This window comes from Eutrema salsugineum, unplaced genomic scaffold, assembly GCF_000478725.1.
Source record: "Eutrema salsugineum unplaced genomic scaffold, Eutsalg1_0 scaffold_5, whole genome shotgun sequence".
NCBI lineage: Eukaryota > Viridiplantae > Streptophyta > Magnoliopsida > Brassicales > Brassicaceae > Eutrema > Eutrema salsugineum.
The window spans coordinates 7,113,629-7,137,350 of record NW_006256612.1 but is presented as its reverse complement, the minus strand read 5'-3'; the positions used below and the strand labels follow the sequence as shown (position 1 = coordinate 7,137,350).

Below are 23,722 nucleotides of genomic sequence, written 5' to 3'. Positions count from 1 at the left end.
CCGTAACGGCAAGTTCTATTCAAACATTCCGCCGTAACGTGCGTCAATTTCCTCATTTCTCAGATTTTCTGAGCCCCTTTCATCGCCATTTCCCAGATCCTACGGTTCCCCCAAAGATTCCAAAAAGAATTTCTAGCCACATCAAGGAAGAAGATGCCCAGCCCAGTCTTTCTCTCCGAAATCTTTACAAAATTAATGCTATTTATGAAGAGGTGGAACATATTTCTCTGAAGATCCGGAGCCACCATGCCCTCAAATCTGTGGAAAGATGGGAAAAGGAAACCCCTTTTAATTACAGAGCTGCAATTTGGGAACAGATGGGTACCCTCTCGCAATTAGATCTGGGAGTATATTCCCAAATGTTTCAAACAGCGAGAAACAGATTACGTCAACAATCTCAAACATTATTTCAGAGCGCGATCATCTCCCTCATTCACATCCCAGATGCTGTGAATCGGGAGCAAGTTACGCCAAGATCGATGAAAGGTAAAGAGTGTCAAAATCTCTCACTATATATTGGCCAGGATCCCTCTTCTCATTCCATCGCTCTCACCAAACTTCACCGTTGAGACTCTCTTACAGCAAAATTTTGCTCTTCCTCAACCATACCTTTGTTTCCTTCATCCCCCATCCCACCATGGCGAAACAATCTGATCTTATCTCAGCCAGAGGAAAATCTTCTCTGAAACTCGACCCAATCGTGATCCCACCTTTTGACAATTCCGACCTGGTGGCATCGTATGACCTCACTCTGATGGGTCGTGTCCTGAATCCAGAGATGCAAGCTCACCGTGTGAGGGCTCTGATTGCTCTGATGCCTCAAGCATGGAATCTGGAAGGTCGTGTGCAAGGAATGGACTTGGGAAGAGGAAAATTTCAGTTCCGCTTCCAATCAGAGGAAGAACTCAATTCAGTCTTGGAGAAAAGACCTTTTTTCTTCGACCAATGGATGTTTCCTTTGGAGCGCTGGGTCCCTAGCGTGAGGGTGGATTTTCCGTCGACGATGCTTTTCTGGATTCATATCGACGGCATCCCTCCCCATTACCTGAAGGAGCAAACTGTTAAAAGTATCGGAGAAAAACTTGGAGATCTGATCCAGTGGGAAGTAAATCCGGCAAAGGTCCGTGTCTTGGTGGAATGTGAAAACCCCCTACAATTTGAAAGACTAGTGCAATTCTCATCAACTGGAGACGAGGTGGTGGTCACCTTCAGATATGAGAAACTCGAAAAATTCTGCTTCATATGTCAGAGAATCTCTCACGACGGACGTCACTGCCCGGACCTGGAAAGAGAACAGCGAGCTTTCAAGTCAAAGCAAGGTAACAAAAGGGATTGGAACCAGAAACAACAAGCAATCTTGAAAGGAGAGGAAGGGCCATACAGAAGATATGGGAAATCTGAGAGGATCCAAGACAAACAAAAGCCTTCTGTCCGCCGAGAGCTCTTCTCTCAAAAGGAAACCCAACCAGAAAGAAATCAAGGAAGATTGCAAGGAAAACAGAGTCGGGAATCCACCAAAAGCTGGGTTGAACGTTCTTTTGGAGAAAAATCAACAAAGTCTGAAAAATCTCAGGATCACAAATCCTCCGCTCGTGGTGCATCAGAGATTGTTATTGCAGATGTTGACAAGAGAGATACAGTGCGTGCTTCACCCAAAGGATCAGGGAGTAGAAACACCCTTTTAGAAGAGAAAAAAAAGCTCTTCAAACCAGCATCATGGTATCGTGACCCAAGTTCTGGAAAGGGTAAATCTGCTTCGGATCCAGGAAAATCTCGGAAAGAGAGATCCCCATCACTGAGTGCAAACAAGCGCTCACAAGTGGAAGAGGGGAAAATTCACGTGTCTAAACCTCCCGTAAGTACGGGCAGCCAAGTTATGGATACAAACTCCTCCTGTGACCTAGAAGAGGTCATCTCCCCCATGAAAGAGATGATGACATCAAATTCTCAATCTATGTCAGAATCTCTGGATGACCGTGGTGGAAGAAGAGGCAAACCCATTAGAAGCCGTCTTGGACCACGTTCAAATGTGAGTCTACAAGTAAAAAAGAAAATCATAAGGAGCCCTACGAAGGGGTTGATGACCAAGAAATGAGGTGCACCTTTTTTTGGAGAGCCTTCAAAAAAAAGAGTGAATGCAGATTTGATCATCCCTCACTGCAATGGAAATCCGTCATCCTCGAAGCCGGAACCCTTAGAAGGGAAAAATTTGGAGGAACCCAAAGAGCTGGTGGTGAAAGAGAAACCACCGGCTAAACCGTAATGATCCTAAGTTGGAATTGCCAAGGAGCTGGTAGCTACTTGGCAATTCGCCACCTGAGAGAAATCCGTCAAAAGTTTTTTCCAGGTATTATGTTTCTTATGGAGACCAAGAATGAACGAGCCTTCCTCCAAGATCTTCAGTATCATCTTGGTTATGATTTTCTTTTCACAGTTGACCCTATCGGCCGTAGTGGTGGTCTTGCTTTGTTTGCATTGTCTGAGTTTAATGTTCAAGTTCTTTTTTCCAATAATAGAGTCATCGATGTATCAGCTATGATTGGTGACAATAAAGTTTTTCTCTCTTTTGTTTATGGTGACCTTGTCGTTAATCGCAGAAACTTAGTTTGGGAACGTTTAACACGCATTAGTACTTCTCGATCTGATGCATGGTTTATGATTGGCGATTTTAACGAAATTAATGGCAACCATGAAAAATCGGGTGGTCGTATCCGTAGTGAAAATTCTTTTCTCGATTTTCGTCTCATGCAACAAAATTGTGGTATGATCGATCTCCCCTTCTCGGGAAATTGTTTATCATGGGTGGGACGCAGAAAAAAACATCTCACACGTTGCCGACTAGATCGAGAAATGGGCAATGAGGATTGGTTCAATTTATTCTCGAACTCTTCTATAAAGTACCTGAAACTCATGGGGTCGGATCACCGTCCGGTCCTCACATACATATCCTCTCGTAGAAACAAAGGAAAAAAGAATTTTCGCTTTGACAAACGATGGATCTCTAAACCAGGTTTTGAAGATATAATTCGAGAAGGTTGGCTGTCAAATGATGAGGAAAGAAATGTGTCCCTCCATGAACGCATAAGTAATTGTCGGTCTACTATATCTAGATGGCGTAAAGAAGACCAACAAAACTCCTCAAAAAAATTGGAAGCTCTTCAAGCTAAACTTGATAAAGGTCTATCTGACGAGAACCTATCTACGGAGGAGGTTTCATTAATCCAAAAAAATCTCATAAAAGCTTATGAGGAAGAAGAGATGTTTTGGCAACAAAAAAGCCGAAACCTCTGGTACAAAGAAGGAGATAGGAATACAAAATTCTACCACGCCTCTACTAAGCAAAGAAGAGCAAGAAATCGCATTATTGGACTTAATGACCCTGGAGGAGTTTGGACACAGAATGAGCAAAAGGTTAAAGCAATTGCGATAGACTACTTCCACAATATGTTTAATCATCGACGACTTCAGATATCGAAGTCTCTCTCAATAACCTGCCAAATGGCATCTCCCCTGAGATGAATGAGAGATTGTGCAAATAATTCACCCCTCTTGAGATTAAAAAGGCTTTATTTTCAATTCATCCGAGGAAAGCTCCAGGCCCTGATGGTATGACAGCTCTGTTTTACCAAAAATATTGGTCAACAATCGGTTCTCATGTAATCAAGATGGTTCAAGAGTTCTTTACTTCAAGAATTTTTGATCCAAAATTAAATGAAACCAATATCTGTTTGGTACCAAAAACAGATCGCCCAAGGGATATGGCCAATTTTCGCCCAATTAGCCTATGTAACGTCAGTTACAAAATTATCTCCAAAGTATTATGTCAAAGGCTAAAAACAATTCTCCCGGAAATTGTATCCGAAACACAATCTGCTTTCGTGGCAGGGAGGTTAATCTCAGATAATATTCTGTTAGCTCAAGAAGCTTTCCATGCTTTAAATACTCATCCAAGAAGTAAGTCAGATTTTTTAGCCATCAAGACGGATATGAGTAAAGCATATGACCGAGTCGAGTGGAACTTCTTGGAAGCTCTGATGACTAAAATGGGATTCCATAATACTTGGGTATCATGGATCATAAGATGTGTGCAATCTGTTTCCTATAGTATCCTCGTAAATGGATCCCCGACAGGGAAAATAATTCCATCTAGAGGATTACGACAAGGAGATCCTTTATCGCCATATCTCTTTATTCTATGTACAGAAGTCCTGATTTCTAATATCAAGGTGGCAGAATCAGCTGGCCTTATATCTGGTTTGAAAGTTGCTCAAACAAGCCCAGCGATTTCTCATTTGTTATTTGCAGATGACAGTCTTTTCTTCTGTAAAGCAGATCCCACCGAATGCAACTCATTCCTAGACATCCTCAGAATCTACGGAAATGCATCAGGGCAAAGAATAAACTTTGAGAAGTCTGCCATCACGTTTGGGAAAAAAGTCTTGCCAGAAAGTAGAGAGCTTTTGAAAAATATCTTGGGCATCACGGCAGATGGAGGGTCTAGTAAATACTTAGGCCTCCCAGAGCAACTCCAAGGATCAAAGACACAAGTTTTTGCGTATATTCGTGACCGACTCCATCAAAGAATTAATGGATGGTCCGCAAAACTTCTCTCAAAAGCGGGCAAAGAAATAATGATTAAATCCGTAGGACTAGCAATTCCGACATTTGCAATGTCATGCTACCTATTTCCGAAAGAGCTTGGTAAAAAGCTTACTAGTGTTATTTCCAACTTCTGGTGGAGCTCAGCCTCTAACTCCAAAGGAATGCACTGGATTGCATGGAACAAACTGTGTTTGCCAAAAGATGATGGAGGATTAGGCTTTCGATCTCTTGAAGAGTTTAACCGGGCCTTATTGGCTAAACAATTATGACGTCTTGAACAACACCCAAACTCCCTTTTGGCTAGAGTGTTAAAAGGCAGATATGAATTCGCACCCGTTTAAAGCCCCCAAAGCGTCCAGGCCATCCTATGGCTGGAAAAGTATGTGCGCTGCGAAAGAGTTAGTTCTAAAAGGTGCTCGCAGAACTATTGGTACAGGAACCCAAACCCTAGTCTGGGAAGATCCATGGTTACCTGATACATTAGCTCGTCCACCGAAAAGTGTCCCAGGGATGAATGACCCTCTTTTACTAGTCTCTGATCTCATCAACCCTGACACAAAAACATGGGATATTCACCTCATCCGGGATGTCATAGACCCTGGGGATATACCCTTGATACTCAGTATCCACATAAGTCACACTCCTAATGATGATGGATACTGTTGGAATCTCTCAAAAACGGGAGCATACTCCGTACGATCGGGCTACAAATTAGCACGCTCTGAGTTAGACGAAGAAACAGCTTTCATCTGCCAACAATCCTCTTTAAATCCCCTAAAAAGAGAAATTTGGAGGCTTAAAGCACCAAAGAAGATGTGTCACTACTTATGGCAAATGCTATCTGGAGCGGTGGCAGTGAATGAGCGCCTAACCAAAAGGCATATAGGAACGGATCCCAGCTGTCCTAGATGCAGAGAGGCAGAAGAAACTATCAATCATACCATATTTTTATGTCCACCAGCTCTCCAATGTTGGGCCCTATCATCAATTCCCTCTGCGACAGAGGTGTTCCCATCACAAAATCTCTACGAGAATGTGGATTACCTATTACAAAACATCCTAAATAGAGAGGATTTTACAGTGGCGACTAGGGTGTTCCCTTGGCTTGTTTGGTATATTTGGAAAGCACGTAATGATAAGTTATACAATGGACAAGACCGATCTTCATCTGAAACACTTGATCTTGCACTACGGGAAAGTGAAGCATGGTTCTCAGCTAACCAAAATACGGACTCCATTGATCTTTCAACGGAAGATATAGATTCTCAAGTTATGGATCCACCAATTTTCACTTGTCGAATAGATGGATCTTGGAAAGAAGATAATCCCACAAGCGGTGTGGGTTGGATCTTGCACCTTCAAGATGGATCTATAGACCTCCTAGGACTACTTGGAAGTAGCTGAGGAATCTCTCCTCTCCATCTCGAACTACTCAGCCTGATTTGGGCTTTCAGATGTCTAAATAGACACAACCGGTACTGTAATTATTTTGTTACAGACTTACAGGAGTTAGTACAAATGGTTACTAGACCAAAAGAATGGCCAGCATTTGCAACAGAGCTGCAAGAACTTGAGGAACTTGGAGGCTTCTCCCCCGACATCAACATTGTATTTGAGCCGAGAACCAGAAATCAACAAGCGGACTTCCTCGCTAGGAGCGCTCGCACCCGAAATCATGTTTTCTCTTATGTGAGCACGTCGGTGTCTTTCTGGTTAGATGTTGAAAATTCGACTTTAGCGAATCTATTTTAAATGAATGTATTATCTTGTGACAAAAAAAAAAAAGTAAGTTAACCATATACTCTTAGGGTATTAGTGGGAGTTTGATATATTTTGTGACACCCCTAAACTAAAACTTGGTATGAGATAGAATTATTTTATGATAAGAAATATGATTAAATGGTTGTCTGGTTAATACCAAATAAACAGAGCATACGGATATGAATAGTAATATATGCTTTAGCTAGAGAGAATAAAGATAAATATAAGGTTGCACCACCTCCAATGTTGGACATTTCGATTGTACGGAAAACGGGTTTCGAGAAGCGAATCTCTGTTTCTAGATAAGACCCTATGGTTCTACTAACAGAAACAAAAAAAGATTAGACCCTATGGAAAATTGCTCTTCTTTGTTGTAATTAAAACTAAATTAGAATCTAGGACTAGTATTTACTTTAGAATAGTTAATGTCTGAGTAAAGCAAGTTTTGTGGATAGAACCATGAATAAAATAAGGCGTAGGAGCTGCAAAATTCGTGGTCTTAGCATATTTATATATTTTCGGTGATATTCTGGTGTATACCATTAGATTCATTACTAGATACATTATGGTTACACAGTTATATACGTGGTCTACCAAAATTATGCCAAAATTGATGATGTTGATTTACATTATGACTTAGTTATTGAAAATGAACCAAGTGATTATTAACGAAAATAGCATAATCAATTTGGTATGTTGCCTGGTTTTATTATTACATATTAAGTTCCAAATTAGTTTCAAGAAGAACAAAAAGCAGCACTTTAACAAAAAGAGAACGAAAACGAGGAGCATCTATAATTTTACGAATGGAACCATTTTTTTTGTTTTTCGACAGCTTTAGAAGTCTATCCTATAGTATTTTTATTAGGAGGGTGGTATCTTCTATCATGCTACTTTTATATAAAATTGCTTTCAGTTTTTTGTTTTCTCTCTCTTTTAAAGACAAGAGAAAGCCATTTTTAAGTTAAAGATAATTGTGAACTACAAAATAAATAATCAACTTAACCAGTCATGGCTTTTATTCTTTAATGTCAAGTTAAAACCATGTTATGGTGAAAATAATATAATCTTTTTATTATTATTTTTTTTTTGGCTAAAAGAGTTATAGAATCTTTAATTCGCATGTAATTATCCTCAAAATATACATTGTAAAAACATTTGAAACAGTCTAATCATATCGGTACAAACAAAACAAATGTACCATAAATGGTGAAAACCGCGACTTTGCTATATTGCGACTGTTGCTAGAATGAATGTAAATTGTGAATATTTGTTTTGTAAATTGTAGACTTTGCTAAAATGTACGATTCGTTATCAATCAAAATTAAGTTCAAAATGCCCATACGATAGACCACGTGGATGCTGTATGTTGATTATTGAGCTCTCGAAACTATATGCAATGTTTTCTTAGAGTTCTTATGATTGGCTGCTCGACTCGCTAGGCTTCTTTTATAAATTTACCATCAGTATACATATGCTTTGTGATTTGATAGATTCTTTTCATTTTCTGTACCTATCTTCCTACCTATCCATATAATTGCAATAATTTATCACCAAATAATGCAATGCGACATAAATATAAAGCTGTATGGTAAAATTTGTCTATGCCTACCGCCTACGACTTATACATGCTAGACTTATACTATTTCGGTTCGTGGCCATTAACAGGGTAAGAAATAGGTCATTATGGAAATTTAGTAAGCGTATCAGCCAACTCATTGTCTTAGAATATTAGCAAAACAGTTAAAAAGTCTCTTTTTTGTAAGATATCATTTGTAGAACAAATTAGGCAAAATATTACTACAACAATAACTTGTCATATTAACAAGATTTTTACCGGTTTGTGCATTTCACAAATAACAATATTAACAAAGTCACAAAACAATAGTTTTACTAGCTAGTTTTTAGTTTTGAATATTACAGCTTAGATCATCATGTAGTCTTAAGTTATAGATATTTAAAGAGTAGGCATACACAAATCTGGTTATTTAAACCATATTTCATTATGTTAATGTCTCTAAATCTAGAATTAGTGAGCTAGTAACATTGAAAGTTTAAAACCGGGTTTAATGATTTTAATTTTTCTAACATTAACAAACAAAAAAATGACCGGGTAGTTTTTAGATTTTTTATAGGGTGTGTTTCTTTATTTGCTTCAAAAAATAAAATGTGTGAAAAAGTCTTTTCGTTGATGGACAGATTGATTGACCCATCCATTTTCGGGCCAGGTTTGTTCGAAAATAATCTGACACAAAGCTACGGTTTCGTATGAATCCATATAAAAAACAAACATAGCTTTGGTCCCTCCACCCCATTCCCTTGGATCTTGACCGTTGATCATCACCCAAATTTATAGATGTTTCGGATTACTAGTTTATATCCATACATCAGCTTGAACCACTTGTTACGTTTTTATACTTGAATTGATAAGTTATATTTGTTCCGAAAACAACAATGCATGGTTATCAGCCTATAGCCGAGTATTAGGTTAGGTATCTTAAGCTCTCAGTCTTCGAATTTTAAAACATTTCATTAAATATATAGGAGTTTGATATTTCGGTTAGTTTAGAATGAAGAGTAGTAGGGATGACATAACCCATATATATCGAGATCTAATTTTATAACATTAGTCGGTTTTTACTCAAAAATAAGATCATATTTGATAACATAGAATTTAAAAACTCTGGATATCTTCATTTGGAATATGATGCAAGATATGATTCTAGCAACGTAAGTAAGATAAATGATTGATATGATTCGATCAATGGACAATGGGTGTATATGCCCATTCCTAGGCTCCTAGCTGATAAGAATTTTTTGAAATCTTTTTGTATAGATATTCGGAATCAGTGTTAATATCATCTTTGATCGAAGTTATTCTAAAGTAAGTAATTTATTTTATCATATGGAGAGATTTGCGTTTCATTTGAAAGAATTGTATATTACCACTTGAACATGATTGAGGATAACTGATTAATAATTGATCTCATTTATGTAAGAGAAAACAAAAACAAAAACAAAAAAATATTCAACAAAAATAAATGTGAATGTACCTGATATTATAGGAAGTGGACAAACATAACCCAGAATAGATGTATCTGTGGACTACGATGGACCAAACACTTCTGGATCAAAAACTGATTAGAGCACCTAATATTTCGGTCTTTGATGTTCCTAATCAAAGCCTTGTATATATATGCAACATCACCTCTTGATGGACGTAAGCCAAATTCTCTTTCTTAAATATATTTCAATAAATTCCTATTTTCAACCAAAAATAGAACATCCATACTTTACTAATCCAAACGAGACAAGGAAAGCCCCAATCTAACTGCACTACGTGGACAGCGTCTAATGTACACAATCTGTATACATTTTCAGCGTAATTTTATTAGCTGTCTAAGATAATAGTATGTAATGAGTGAGATATCTTTTTATAATATATGGGGGAAAAATCTGGTGAGACTTGAGATGCAGCACGAGCCATATATAATGTTATGCTTCTTGAGAGCAACCATATGCACCACTGGTTATTGTCAATGCATTATTTTTTGGGGTCAAATTTTGTAATTTATTCAGTCTGGTCTAGTAATCCTGGATTTTTTTTTTTTTGTATACGTAAATCACAAAATCTCCAGCTATCATCTAAGATGCAAATGATCAATACATAAAGATATGAAAATTTCATCATTTAAAAAACTGTTATATCATTTTTCTTAGAGTCAGATTGATCTGCTAACCTACTTCTAAGATATTAATAGTTTCTTTAAGATTTATTTAAAATGTTTTTAATATTAATTAGAGATCCGGTCTAACTCTAAAGCATATAAACAAAGAAAGATACAAAAGGAAATCTTCTTTTTTAATACAAAAGAAAAAGAAAGCTTTAAACGTAACAAACTAACAAATGCAAGTGCTTTTAGTTATATATATATTTTTTAAAATCTCCATCAGCAGCACTGTTATGTCCACTGCGGTCGGAGAATATATCCGTCCCATATTTTTAGTCATAATTGGCTTAAACTTTACCATGTAGGTTCATAATCACTATTGCTCTAGACCTCTAGTAACCAAGTTCTCTTATTTGTTTCTTATAAAAATAAAAATAAAAATTGTATTCAGATGAAATTCGCACGTGCTTATTTAAGTGTATGAACTATAAAGTATAAACCCAAAATCTGGTGATGTTGTGGGCATACATTTTGGAACAGAGAGAAGAGAAACATCATCGTCATCATATGATATTGCAGAAAAGTGTTAATTGGTTGTTGAGTTAATATTCTCTTTTGCTGGAAGTGGTCCTTAGTTTTGTGTCTGTGGTCCATCAAATGATATACAAACTTTGTCTTAATTTTTGTTTCCTAATATTAAAATGTCTCCAAAGTTAACTAATTAAGGTTTCGATCCACCAGAAACGAGAAAAGTTGTCTCTGAATCTTTCTTTCACGTTACTTCTTTGTTTCCTTGTGGTCCTTCAATTCATGTTTTTTTTTTTAATCTCTAGAGATATCTGTTCTTACTTTTACCAAAATAAAACGAAGAACAAAAAAAAGAAATGTGAGGGAAGATAGCAGAGAACGACCCTCTGGTAGTTGATGTGGGCCTGACTCGGTTTTAAAGCTTCAACTCGGTGATTCCTGTTGGTGCATTTTTGGTTTCCAAAATAATTGAACATATCCTAAGGTATAACATAATAAAAAAGCATATAATAAAATATAGGAAACTTAGAAGTCTCTAAGAGATTTTTTAAAACTAATTATTTAAGTTTGATAACGATTTTGTGAGATAAAATAAGCAGAATAATGTGTTACATATAGCTGTAATTTTTTTTTTGGTCACGTATTCGAACTAATTTATTTTCTATATAGTTATATAAAGCAATGATGACCATGCTTCGTTTTAAGGAAGATAAGTTATTTTCTGCTGCATCCACATTTCACGATTAATATAGGTAATCTTATCAGTTAGATGCCCTCCAATTACATTGTTGAGTGTATTTGAGAATTTAAGTCATAACATTAATCGTAATTAAACTTTAGCTTAGCTACACTGCAAAATCAACTGTATTTTCTTGAACCTCTTATACTTTTTGATGGGTGTAAGATATTTAGATTCTATTTTGTGTATAAGAGTACAAAGATAAACGGACCAAAATAATGGACCCGTATCGGCCCGTTTACAATACTGCTCTTTTATCAGGTCAAAAGCGAAAGCTTAAAACTTAAAAGCAATTGAAAATATTCCATTTTTCCATTTTCGACAAAGATATCATTCTTTTTCTTATCTGAATAAAATGTGTTTTTTGGAGATTAAATTCGAGAAAAAGTGTTGTTTCAAAACATTCCAATGAACATGATGCTATCTTTCATTTTTTAATAAACAATGATTATTAAACAATAAAAGATAGCATCATGTTCAGTGGAATGTTTTGAAACTACGCTTTCATTTTCATCTTTTATAACATGTAGCCAATTCATCTCTCTTACTATAGGTTAACAAATGAAACATAAAATGGCCAAACCTATGGGCTTGTTTATGATGACTGGGATAGGCTGTATAGTGACATATCATGGGCCGACCTTGTGCGCTTATATATTAAGATGAATGGTATAGTGACTCGTGATTTCATTATTTCATAATACACATACTGTTTATCATTTCGTGTGCGTAGTAGTAACATACTGTACGTAGTTATTAACTGAAAGCTTATCTTAAAGTTTAAAGTGCTTCATAAATGTTTTCTTAAAGCCAAGCGTGACTAATGGAAACAGAGTCGAGATTTCATAATATTATGCAAAAAAAAAACTGATATTGGGGAAAAAAATTAACAAAAAATAGAAATGACCAATTGGAAATAGACAGATAGCCAACCAGTAAACCAAAATAAAAAGATTGGTCATCGCATCCTAGACTATATAATTGCATAGCCCAATGACTGTAAATATGGTGTTTGGCATTATTAACCTCCAATGATAGTCACCTGATTGGGTTGTAGCCTGCAGAAAAAGCTTCAAAAGATTAAAAAACCACAAAGAGGGGACACACTTCCATATGTAGTTTAAGTTCTACTTTGATTAACCAAAACCTTTTATATTATTTGTATGGTTTTTTTAATACTGCTTTTATGTAGAGTTTTGGATTTGAGTAGTAGAAAACCAATATTACTATCTTAACCTAACCAACATCGTGTTTGTGTTAAAGTGCCTTAAAATTATTGTTCTGATTTCTGTTTACTTGTGTTTATTTTTGCAATTTGAAGGAGACACTGATCACATTGGATTTATTATTATGTGTTAGCTTGTATTCATTCATTCCTAGTTGATATTATTATGTGTTTTTGCAATTTTTTGTTGGTTTCTATTTTTTTTCTCGACTTTTTTTTTGTTGATTTCTAATCACACGTATATACAAATCACGATGGTTTCATCCATGCAACATTAAATGGCCGCAATTTTGAGCCTTGAGGTTTGTGTAATAACGTAAAGTGTGTTACACGTCACTCCCACTTAAAGCCTAGTGAACGACAACTCTTCACCTAACAAAAATACCCTCTGAAAGTCACAATTGAATAACATTTTCTAAATCAATTATACATTTAGCTAACAACGAAATTGACTAGGAACGTTGAATTTAAAGAAACACATGCATAATCTAAAATAAATCTCGAATCATCGCAAAGATGATCTTAATCACGTTCACTCCTCTCGTGACACCACAGAGAAACTCAAGTCATCCCTAACCGCACGTTTCAAATCGCTAAAACTCACGTTTGAGCACGCAACGATAACCTTCTCTCTCGCGTGACTTTTATTCCACGTAGCGTCTGCGTTACGCAGAGTCCTCCATTTGCAGAGCTTTCCTCCTTCCATCTCCGCCGCCACAATTTCTCCGACCTCCGCCGCATCATGTATATAAACCATATCTCCCACCGCGTTAAACGATATCGACGTTAGCGACAAATCAGAATCTCTGAGTTTATCTAAACACGCCTTGGGCATGGCTCCAATCGATTCGAATTTTAGATTCATCGACGATTCGTTGGATACGACTATTTCCCAGAGTTTAATTCCCGTCGGATTATCTTCATCTCCGGTGATCCCAGCCATGATTAGACGGTTACCGGCGAATCCGATCACGCGCGAGTACAATTTACAGTCGTCTTCTTCGTCTACGGGAGAGAAATCGAGAAGCTCCGTCCACGATCTAGTTTCTGGATCGAAACAACACGCGACGCCTGATCTCTTCTCGGTCACGTACATCTTTTCCGAACTCGCCGCGACGGATAGCCACGTGGACGACGCGGATGCCCAGAGCAATTCCGGCATCGATTCGCATCTCTCCCACACGGACGCGGCGCCGGATTCGATGTCAAGCAACTCGGCGGCGAGTCTATCGTCCTCGAATTCACACACGCCGCCGGCAATAATCAAGCTCCGTCCGACGACGGCGATGATTGGATCGACCCTCCACACTCTCGGTGGTACCACGTGTCGCCAGTTCAGGTGAAACGCGTCGACTGAGAAGGAGAATCTTGCCGGCGAAAGTGCGAAGAGCAACGTGGAGTGGGAGGATCGAGCAGAGGACACGTGTTCGACGGGAGACGAGGTTTTGAGTTGGATCCACTCATCGGACTTTGGATCGTACGCCATCGCCGTCGACGCCATGGTGTACGGCGGAGAAATCCTCTGTCTGTAGACGAACAGCCACGGCATGGTTTTGAGGCGGCGGAGGGAGGAGAAGACGGCACGGTTCCAGGATTTGGAGACCTGAGAGGCGGAATCGAGGTCGAGGAGCGGCAAAATGGAGACGATAGAGACGAGTATGTCTCCGTCAATGGAACATTCTTCTTCTTCTCCATTGTTGTTGTTCTTATTCTCCATCAAAAGCTTTTTAAAATATTTTCGTAACGATTTTTGATAATGCAGAAGCGATGGGAGAGGGAAAGTCTTTTTATACAATATAGAGAAGTTGGTGATCGACGAGTCACCAAATTATCAATTAAATATTTGCACGAGGAGTCAAAATTGTATTTAATTTATTCATACTATATTATAGTCTCTATATCTCTAATGTCTTCAATACTATTTATTTCACTTCAACTGCTAAAATATTTGAAGTGAGACAAAAATAATAATGGGGAAGAAGTAAGACAAAATTAAAAAGGTCACAAAGGATGTGAAGGTATAGTTATTAGTTTATAAACATTTTGGATCATATTTTAGCAAGTTCAAATGATTCTATAATTAATTTACCGAAAAAGAGGTAGCAAACACACAACTGCTCCAACTAACTATATTTATTCAAGTCAAGTCAAGGAACCATTATTCTACGATCTCAAATCTCAAATAGTTCACAATAAAGGCAAGCGATAAAAATGCATAGACTCAACAACCACAAAAGTCCTGGTTTGTGTTTATATAACATAGCTGCATAGTAATCAAGACCACACGGATTTGTGATATATTCATAAGCTAATGGATTACACAATCAAATCACATAAATAGTTGCAGAATAAAGAGAGTGATTCAAGATTATGAATCCCAAGCTGGTACTTAGGTTTAAACTCCAAAAATTACTATATGACTTAGGCTAATCTCCAAATTCCTACGTCCAAAAATGTTGTGTTTCCTAGGACCTCCAGTTCAGTTCCCACTTGGGAGGGGATGTCGATTTCTTCGGGATGGATCACAGGCTGAACCTTGGCCGAGAGAGAAATTACGTATCCAAAGGGCAAAGGATACTCAAATTTCTTCGATAACCTAAAAAGAAAGAAAGAACTAACTAATGATCATATATATCCCAATTCCAATTATATATGCATATTGATTTTGACCAATATTCTCAAATGTCTTAATCTTATCCAAATGGGTTACCTACTTACGGTTTACATTATTTAGCTACCAAATCAAATAATAAATACGCATTTGACCCACTCACAGCCAGTTATAAGATTATAATGTTATCTATAGAAACTTCTTTTCAGATTTTGTGTATCGAATTATCGATGGTTGGTTGGAATGATCGAGCATGACAATGACCTTATATATCAAGGAGTGGACCCAAATATCCTTCTCAATATGACTCATCTTGATACCATTCGATAAGTTCATGCTCGAAAGTAGTTCCAAACTATGGTGTAATACTGTAATCTGCCATACTTGAAAAACAGTTGTGTGAAGCATAATGTTTTATGTAATGTCAAAGACTCAAGAGTCAAGAGGCACCTACTAATTAATACTCGTTTCTGCGCCTCATCCTCTCATTCATCTCCAAAGAAATGAAATAATTAAATATAACCCGAAGAAGAATAAATGTTGAGACTGGAGTCACTGGACCATTTGTAACTATCCCAACTGCTCTCAGATTTGAGGCTCCAAATGTTCTATTCAAAAATCCGTATTCCACCACAGATTTGATATCAAGAACCACAATGATTGGGAGAAATATGTTGTACGTGCAGTTAGAAAAATTAATCGGAAAGAATGTTTCAATTAAATCAACAGCTACTCATTGATAAGTCTTGAGAATGTGTTGTCACTCATTTTATAGTTTCATAAGCAATTTTAATGTGAATCTGTCATCTACTTGTTCTAAATCTCAAGGAGCCTTAACACTTGTATCCAAGTCTTTCCTCTCGTCTACAAGAAAAAAAAAAACAGAAAATAGGGAAAATGCAATTAGCAAAGTTAATAATGTCGCTAATAGAAATAGATGAAGCAAGATCGTAAGAAAATTGCAGCTTATAAATAAAAAATAACTACAACGACCTTTCTCTCATTACCATTTGATTTAAGGGTCTTTGTCAACACTTGATTAGAGGAATGAGGAGTATATAAGAACTTCCTTTTGGCACTTGAGTTTTTATAATGTCGGTTTAATACATATACACAAGATAAAAATTAAAGTTAACACTATGGCTCTATTTTAATCTCTCCCTCAGCTTCCTAACTATCTTGTCAACAGGCAAAGATCCCACTGGACCCGCCGGTTCAAGCGACTCATCATCATCGGAACACTCATCGTCAAAGTCATCGTCTATGTCACTATACACGACGGGCGGCCGTTCCTCGTCATCTACGTAATCCTCTGCACCATCGTTGCTCGGCAAGACTAAGGCTGTGTAAGTGTGTTCTGCAGCCTGTGAAGTGCCTTCGAACTCTTCCACCTTCTCCAATAGATTGTCTGGACTGAGGTCAAGCTCTTCCAGAACTATTGCCTTGGATGATTCCAAGGCTCGTTTCCAGAGAGAGATCATTTTGGGGCTTGAGATCACCGTATTTGGATCAGACGCTGTTTGTTCTTCACCGGTTTTATCTGAAAAGAAAAGAACGGATAAAAAAAAAAGTATATGAGAAGCAATTTATTGCTATTAGATTGGATAGTGGAGACCCTTTTGCTGTTTTATTCTGAGTACCTGAGGGATCAAGTTCATCTTCTATGTTGGTCTCAGAGAGGAGTGGAGTTAAAGGATTGTCTAGAAACCGCGACTTCCAATCTCGTCCTCTCCACATGAGTATTTGCTCATCGTCGAAGGACAGAAGCACACAAGGAACTAACTCCTGCGGAAAGGTAGTATGAAGAGAAAGTTTATCAGATACATAGAGAAATGTTGAATGATGAAAGAAACTGCATAAGTGAATATGAGACCCTAAGAACGAGAAAGAGAAGATGAAACCAAGCATAATGTTGAAAAGAACCGGATACAAACTTTTTGAAAAATAACCAGAGAGAAATCAAAGTGCATGCGGAGAGTATAAGAGGAACTCCTAAGCCAAGTGAACATTTCAAATTGTTTAATATGAAATTTTCGAATTTCGACATTTGAGATCGACCAAAAGTGATTGCAAAGAAGATTCAGAGCTGTGCAATGTATAGCTGCTAAAAATAAAACCTGAAGAATTCATTGACCTTAAGCTTAGCGCCTATTTTCTTATAATCACTTGGTTCAAGTCCTGGGCAGTCGACTTTCACCAAGGGACTCAGTTCGAAGGCATCCCTAACATCTTTGACCAGCGACACGTAGACTCCATTTTTAGCTGCAATGCAAAACCGAGGCGACAATAGTAAATATTTAACCACGTGTCTCACTTCTTCCTGCACACTATGTGCCAATTTACTTCAGTGAAGGCCAACATTTAACCAAAGTATACGATCTACTTACACAACTTGCATATGGGCTTAAGAGACTTTCCCTTCACCCTGAACTCATGAGCTTCATCTTTGGTCAATCCTTCAGGAATTTCTTGAATGAGCTTAGGATAAACAGGAGCTGCTGGTTTCCACAGCATCAACGGGTACTGCGGGCGTGTGCGGTAATTGTAATTTCTACCTCTGAAGAGGTACACGACACCTCCGACTCTGTGAATGATCTCTCCTCCTGTCTTTTCCTAGATAAGAGGAAAATACAAAGAGCAAGGAAAGTTTAGAAAGCTGGACGACTCGATCCATCACTCATCACAGTTCGAAAGTGGACATATAAAGATGGTATCTTTTGTCACTCTTTCAAGTAACAAAACTGAATAAAGATACCAAACAGCAATGATCTCTCTGCAGATTCTTATATTCCAACAAGTTTCCAGTATATCTTCTCTTAAACAAACGAACAAGAATCAATCAAACACACATACCACTTACACTCTCCACAGATACAAAACATTCTACCAAAACCCAATGGAGTCATTTCTACTTATGGTTACTGGAAAAAAAAACTTCGATCGGAGTCTAAGAAAATACCTCAAGAACACGACAAACGTTATCCATATCCACGGTGGGAACTCCTTTGCAGCGAACCTTACAAACACGCCGTCTCTTCCAATGCGAATGTATCAGTTCCAACATGTTATGCGTGAATCCATCTCTTCCTGTAAACACATATAAATTCCCAGTAAGTGAAACTGGAATTGAAACACCTGATTGAAAACGTGAGACACTCACTTACTCACCCAAATTAACCTGGCGATTATCATGCATATGCGGCTTAATCAGCATCCCTTTCTCCCACTTCTTCAATGGCTCCCCGAGAATCTCGTCTCTGGTCATAGCTTCCTTTGGATACCTCCCGAACGGATACGGCCCAGGCATTTCCACATACTTGACACCGGATTTCCCCGCCGGCGGTGGATTGAATGAATCGAACAGCGGAATCTTCTTCTTCGATTTCTTCAACGGCGCTTTCCCCGTCCACGGTCGCGGCATCGTCGGCGGCGCGAAAGGCAGAAACGCAGGTTCCCGGATCCCTACCGGCTTAGCCTTCGGCGTCTCAGAGTAGCTGAACTGAAACTCGAATGGCGCTCCGGGAAGCTGGTACGAGACGCCGGAATCGCCGATAACGATGGTGCGTTCGCCATCCGACGAGATAACTCCTTCTTTCACCGGCTTGTAGTATCTTGTTCGGCGATGCGGAAGCTTCAGCGCTGGATTTGATTGTGGTTTCGGATTCGTATCAGTGTGATTGCTACTTCTCGGATTACGATTTCTACGGGATGGCGAGTACTTCGGTATCGGTATCGGCGGAGCCGGCCGGAAAGTTCCTGCCGATGAATCCGCCTTCGGAGGCGTCGAAGGTAAAGAAGAGAAGAGATTAACGTCTGGTAGTGAAGCTACAATCGCCATTGATAAATGATTTGAATTTTAGTTTTCTAATAGAAACACACAAGGATAATCTATTTCAGCTCTTCAGAGATATTTCTCTATAAAACGACATCGTTTCACAAATTAGAGGCTTTTTAATTAAGTTTGGGCTTGAGGCCCAATAGTCCAAATCCATTTGCTCGCAACCCTAATTTTCCTGGTATAAAAGCAATCGTTAAACACTCTGCCTCATTTCTCCGAGCAAAAACAGAGAGAAGAAAAATGCAGATTTTCGTGAAAACCCTAACGGGGAAGACGATAACACTAGAGGTTGAATCATCGGATACGATCGACAATGTGAAGGCGAAGATCCAGGACAAGGAAGGAATCCCGCCGGATCAGCAGCGACTGATCTTCGCCGGAAAGCAATTGGAAGACGGGAGGACACTGGCGGATTACAACATCCAGAAGGAATCGACGCTTCACTTGGTTCTCCGTCTGAGAGGAGGAGCGAAGAAGAGGAAGAAGAAGACGTACACGAAGCCGAAGAAGATCAAGCACAAGCACAAGAAAGTGAAGCTCGCGGTTCTGCAGTTTTACAAGGTGGATGGGACCGGTAAGGTTCAGAGGCTGAGGAAAGAGTGTCCTTCGGTTAGCTGTGGACCGGGGACTTTCATGGCGAGTCATTTCGATAGGCATTACTGTGGAAAGTGTGGAACCACTTATGTCTTCAAGAAGCCTGATGAAGAGTGATGATGATGATGATTCTTAAGTCGTCATTTTTCTCCTCTTTTTTTATACTTGCTGTTTTGAACTATCAGTGATTTTATTATGGAACTACATTGGTATGTTGGATTCTAAATTTTTGAGTTTGTTTTATTGAGGCTTAATTATTAGCTGTTTTTTTTGTTGTTCAATAGTGCTCTGTGCGATTTCTGATAGGATGATTAGAATTTGAGTTATATTTTTTGTTGAAACAATTCCTCAAATTTGTTTCATCTTTCTTGGGACTTAACTTGAAAAAATGGTCAAATGGAAATAGTGGCTTGTAGTTGTAGAATTAGGATGTTGAGCCGAACCAATCATTTGTGCTTGATACTTTAGTCTCAGCTCTTTCTTCACTATGGATTGTTATATCTAAGGCGAAATTAACCATAATCGTGTCTTAAGGTTCTGATAACTCTTTTTGACTAAGATCGGCTAAAGATTATAAGATCTAGATATACTCTGTTTTGTGGCCTTGCACGTTAGTCTCGATTTATAAGCTTTGAAAAAAAAAACAAATGTCGAAGTTGCATATTTTACTGTCTTGGCCTTTTGATCAAAAATAGGAAAAACAATCAGAAACCTGAAAACATTATTAGCATGGGTTAAGCAAATAACCTGTGGAATACTCGTTCAAAGGTTTTTTCAGAATGGATCAAACTTTGTTGACTTTCTTTTTGGTTTGACAAGTAAAAATGGGTCGAAACTTTTCTGGGTCGGGCTTGGGTCATCGCATGGGGTTTCGGCCTCGCAAAAAATGGTAGGAAGTTGAGTAAATGTTTAAGTGTGAAGTCTTTATCTTGTGGTTGAACACAACATAGTAGATGAGAGTAAGTGAGACAGAGAGAGCAATAAAGAGAGGGACAGTGGAAATAACATGAGGGAAGAGAGATAGAGAGAGAGCACTGAAACTTGAAGAGATATTGATAGAGAGAGAGAGAGAGAGAGAGAGAGAGAAGACTTTGGGTAAAATGGTCAAGAAACAGTTAGCTATTTTGTGAGAAGAAGAAGGACAAAATCCTAAGATTCCGAGTTACTAAAAGTGATGAGTCTCCTAGAAACACCCGCACTAGTCTCAACTCACTGCACTTTCACTCTCAATCTCATTTCAACCAAAACTCCAAAGACTGTTGAGTTTGTTTCAAATTCATTAAATCCCATTTAAAGAGACAACTACACATGAGACAAAGAGGCATTTCTTTCTCAATTTCACTTGTTTTTTTCTTTCAAACTTGCAAACCAATCCACACACCACATATCATTTATTACTTACCTCTCTTCGATCTACTGACTCTCTGCTCTTGTTCAACGTGGTTTTCCATTTTTACTTGTATATTTTGTAACACTATACTCTTCACCATTGGTTATAGATACCTTTTGTCATTCTATTGTTCAACCTAGTTTAATGTTGCAATACTCGTATATCTAGACGACTATACCATTTATTTTTCATGGATTTGTTTAAGGTATAACATATAGAACGGAGCTTACATTTTCGCGTTTATGGGTGTTTTGACAACTAAATCTCTATCGCAATATATGGTAACTTTCAAAATGTCATGTATCACGTTAGTATATGTTTATGACCTAACTCCTAAGAATATATGCTTATCGCATGCAAAAATCTTAATTAATGCATTTACATCACAGGAATCTTAACTATAGAAAAGTCTTGAAAAAAATTTAAAGAAAAGTCAAGTGAATTGTGACTAGCACTTGCCGACAAAAAATGTTGTCACTAGAACTCCATCATAATTAAGCAATACATATATTCTACAATTTATTTATTTTCTCTAGAAAAGAAAATGTAGTTTACTAAGGAGTTAGGAATGTGATTAATAGAAAGAATGAGAATCATTTACTACTCACAGCTCATCGGGACGATGAAGATTCCAATTATTAGAAGTGAGATAGAGACGCACATAACAAGAATTAAGTAGTGCACTTTAGCATATAAGTATATAACCAAAGTATTTTTACATTAAAGATATAATGTTGCATTAATGATTAACAATAGCTAACTCTATCTATATATACACACACACCCACACACATATATCTCCTATCATTCATCGTACACACACTGTCTCTCTCTCTACAAGAATGCCCAACTTGACAACACTCAACCATCTGTTTGATCTGCCGGGTCAGATTTGCCATGTTCAATGTGGTTTTTGCACCACAATTTTGCTGGTATACTCTAACTTCTGATCTCCATATTTCTCTCTCTCTCTCTCTCTCTCTCTCTCTCTCTCTCTCTTTATCTCTTTCTCTATATATATAGATATATCGATAATCATTTGATGATTATACATGTTTTGCAGGTGAGTGTGCCCTTCACGAGCCTGTCAATGGTGGTGACTGTGAGATGTGGGCATTGCACAAGCCTTCTCTCTGTCAATTTGATGAAGGCTTCCTTCATTCCTCTCCATCTCCTCGCTTCTCTCTCTCATCTCGATGAGGTTACCAAAAATATCTATTATAATATCTATTATATATGCACATGGTCTCTACATTTATACAAACATGGATCAAAATCTAATTAACATATCATTACTTTTTTATATATGTGTGAAGGCGGGGAAAGAGGACGTTAATGTAGCTACAACAGATGGTGTGGAAGAAGAAGCGTGGAAGGCGAATGAGGAGAAGGAGAACAGTCCAGCGACTTTGGTTACGTCTTCAGACAATGAAGATGAAGACAAAGATGTTTCTCGTGTTTACCAAGTTGTCAACAAGCGTACGTTTATCTTTACATTTTGATTTTTTTTCTTCTTCAGATTTCGCTAATTCTGACTAGTCTAATTGATGTTTTTGAGTTTAAATAGCACCTGAGAAAAGACAACGAGCTCCTTCAGCTTACAATTGCTTCATCAAGTAAGAAATCAATCCAAAACACTAGCTTACACACTCGCGTCTATTCTTGCAAATTTTAACTGGTTAAGATTGAGTTTGTATACTGGCTTCTTTTTAATGGGGGTTGGATTTGAGCAGGGAAGAGATCAGGAGGTTAAAGGCTCAGAATCCAAGAATGGCTCATAAGGAAGCTTTCAGCTTAGCTGCCAAAAATGTACTTAAAGCACATCTAATCTTAAAACTTGATAAATAGAAACCCTAATTTGTTAGTTTAGTATCTATCTTAGTCGCGTAATTGAGAGATCTAGCTGATAACTTGTTTTTTTTTTTTTGTGATTTCAATTTGGTTGATTTGGGGACTATGAAGTGGGCCCATTTCCCTCCGGTGCAAACCAAGAGAGCTGCCTCAGATCAATGTTTTTGCGAGGAAGACAACAATACAGTACTGCCATGCAATGCTCTCGAGGTAATTTTTTAAGTAAATAATTATGTTTTTAATAGTACTATGTACTGCTCTACTTGACAATATAAACTACATGCATATATATCATGAAAGCAAAAGTGTTTCATGGAATGTTAAAACAATCATAGCATAATCATTTCCAAAGAAAATTAGATTAGCATTAACTAGATCCAAATAGCATCACTCTCAGTAAAAATTTCAGAACCCTAGCTAGCTGAGTAATTATAAAAAGTTTTTCTTTTTTACTGATTATTAGATTGAAATCAAGGATCGGAGAGGGGTAGTGAAATATCATTGATCCTCAACTACTACGATGTGTGAAATTTATGACCTAAACCCTTTTATAGAATCGAAGCCCACACTGCACACAGTCTACTTTTATAGAAACACATTCAACTAATTAAAGCAACCCAGCTGAAATATGTATATTTTGAGTTTAATTAATTGTTTTGAAATGTTTGGAATGCAGGACCATGAAGAAAGCAATAATGGGTTCCGAGAGAGAAAGGCTCAAAGGCATTCCATTTGGGGAAAATCTCCATTTGAGTAATAACAGTTTGGCATAAGAAATGTGTGATGGTGACTATTTTCTTTCTAGGGTTTGATTTTGTTGCTTTAGGGTTTGTGTTATTGGAGAGAGAGGGAGAGATCAGAAGAATCTGAAACGTACGTAGAATTTGGATGTTCGAGGAGGCCAGGAGGGTC

The 23,722-nt window shown here is 37.8% G+C and overlaps 4 protein-coding genes across 4 annotated transcripts; 2 read left to right on the top strand and 2 right to left on the bottom strand.

The window, feature by feature from the left end:
• Positions 1-12,882: 12,882 nt before the first annotated feature.
• LOC18992612 (F-box/kelch-repeat protein At1g23390) lies at positions 12,883-14,377 on the bottom strand. Its single transcript, XM_006416024.2, has one exon. It carries the CDS (start codon positions 14,241-14,243, stop codon positions 13,059-13,061), a length of 1,185 nt encoding a protein of 394 aa, XP_006416087.1. The 5' UTR covers positions 14,244-14,377; the 3' UTR covers positions 12,883-13,058.
• Positions 14,378-16,180: 1,803 nt separating this feature from the next.
• LOC18992611 (CRS2-associated factor 2, chloroplastic) lies at positions 16,181-18,988 on the bottom strand. The gene is made up of 6 exons (XM_006416023.2): positions 18,306-18,988; positions 18,097-18,224; positions 17,525-17,750; positions 17,272-17,399; positions 16,778-16,922; positions 16,181-16,677 (listed from the first exon to the last, which is right to left on the bottom strand). The coding sequence occupies exons 1-6, from the start codon at positions 18,973-18,975 to the stop codon at positions 16,283-16,285; spliced, it is 1,692 nt and encodes a 563-aa protein (XP_006416086.1). The 5' UTR covers positions 18,976-18,988; the 3' UTR covers positions 16,181-16,282.
• Positions 18,989-19,190: 202 nt separating this feature from the next.
• Positions 19,191-19,844, top strand: LOC18992610 (ubiquitin-40S ribosomal protein S27a-1). Its single transcript, XM_006416022.2, has one exon. The coding sequence runs from the start codon at positions 19,216-19,218 to the stop codon at positions 19,684-19,686; it is 471 nt and encodes a 156-aa protein (XP_006416085.1). The 5' UTR covers positions 19,191-19,215; the 3' UTR covers positions 19,687-19,844.
• A 1,701-nt stretch (positions 19,845-21,545) lies between these two features.
• On the top strand, positions 21,546-23,706 carry LOC18992609 (axial regulator YABBY 4). Its single transcript, XM_006416021.2, has 8 exons — positions 21,546-21,603; positions 21,716-21,891; positions 22,023-22,160; positions 22,276-22,438; positions 22,527-22,575; positions 22,693-22,768; positions 22,922-23,020; positions 23,487-23,706. Exons 1-8 carry the CDS (start codon positions 21,546-21,548, stop codon positions 23,565-23,567), a joined length of 840 nt encoding a protein of 279 aa, XP_006416084.2. The 3' UTR covers positions 23,568-23,706.
• Positions 23,707-23,722: the final 16 nt, after the last annotated feature.

Coding starts and splice junctions, on each gene's coding strand:
- LOC18992612 (XM_006416024.2), bottom strand. CDS start 14,243: ATGGAGAATAAGAACAACAACAATGGAGAAGAAGAAGAATGTTCCATT.
- LOC18992611 (XM_006416023.2), bottom strand. CDS start 18,975: ATGGCGATTGTAGCTTCACTACCAGACGTTAATCTCTTCTCTTCTTTA. Junction 17,751..18,096: donor ACGTTTGTCGTGTTCTTGAG/GTATTTTCTTAG, acceptor CCTCTTATCTAG/GAAAAGACAGGAGGAGAGAT. Junction 16,678..16,777: donor AGATGAACTTGATCCCTCAG/GTACTCAGAATA, acceptor TTTTCTTTTCAG/ATAAAACCGGTGAAGAACAA.
- LOC18992610 (XM_006416022.2), top strand. CDS start 19,216: ATGCAGATTTTCGTGAAAACCCTAACGGGGAAGACGATAACACTAGAG.
- LOC18992609 (XM_006416021.2), top strand. CDS start 21,546: ATGAGAATCATTTACTACTCACAGCTCATCGGGACGATGAAGATTCCA. Junction 22,161..22,275: donor CTCTCTCTCATCTCGATGAG/GTTACCAAAAAT, acceptor ATATGTGTGAAG/GCGGGGAAAGAGGACGTTAA. Junction 23,021..23,486: donor TGCCATGCAATGCTCTCGAG/GTAATTTTTTAA, acceptor TTTGGAATGCAG/GACCATGAAGAAAGCAATAA.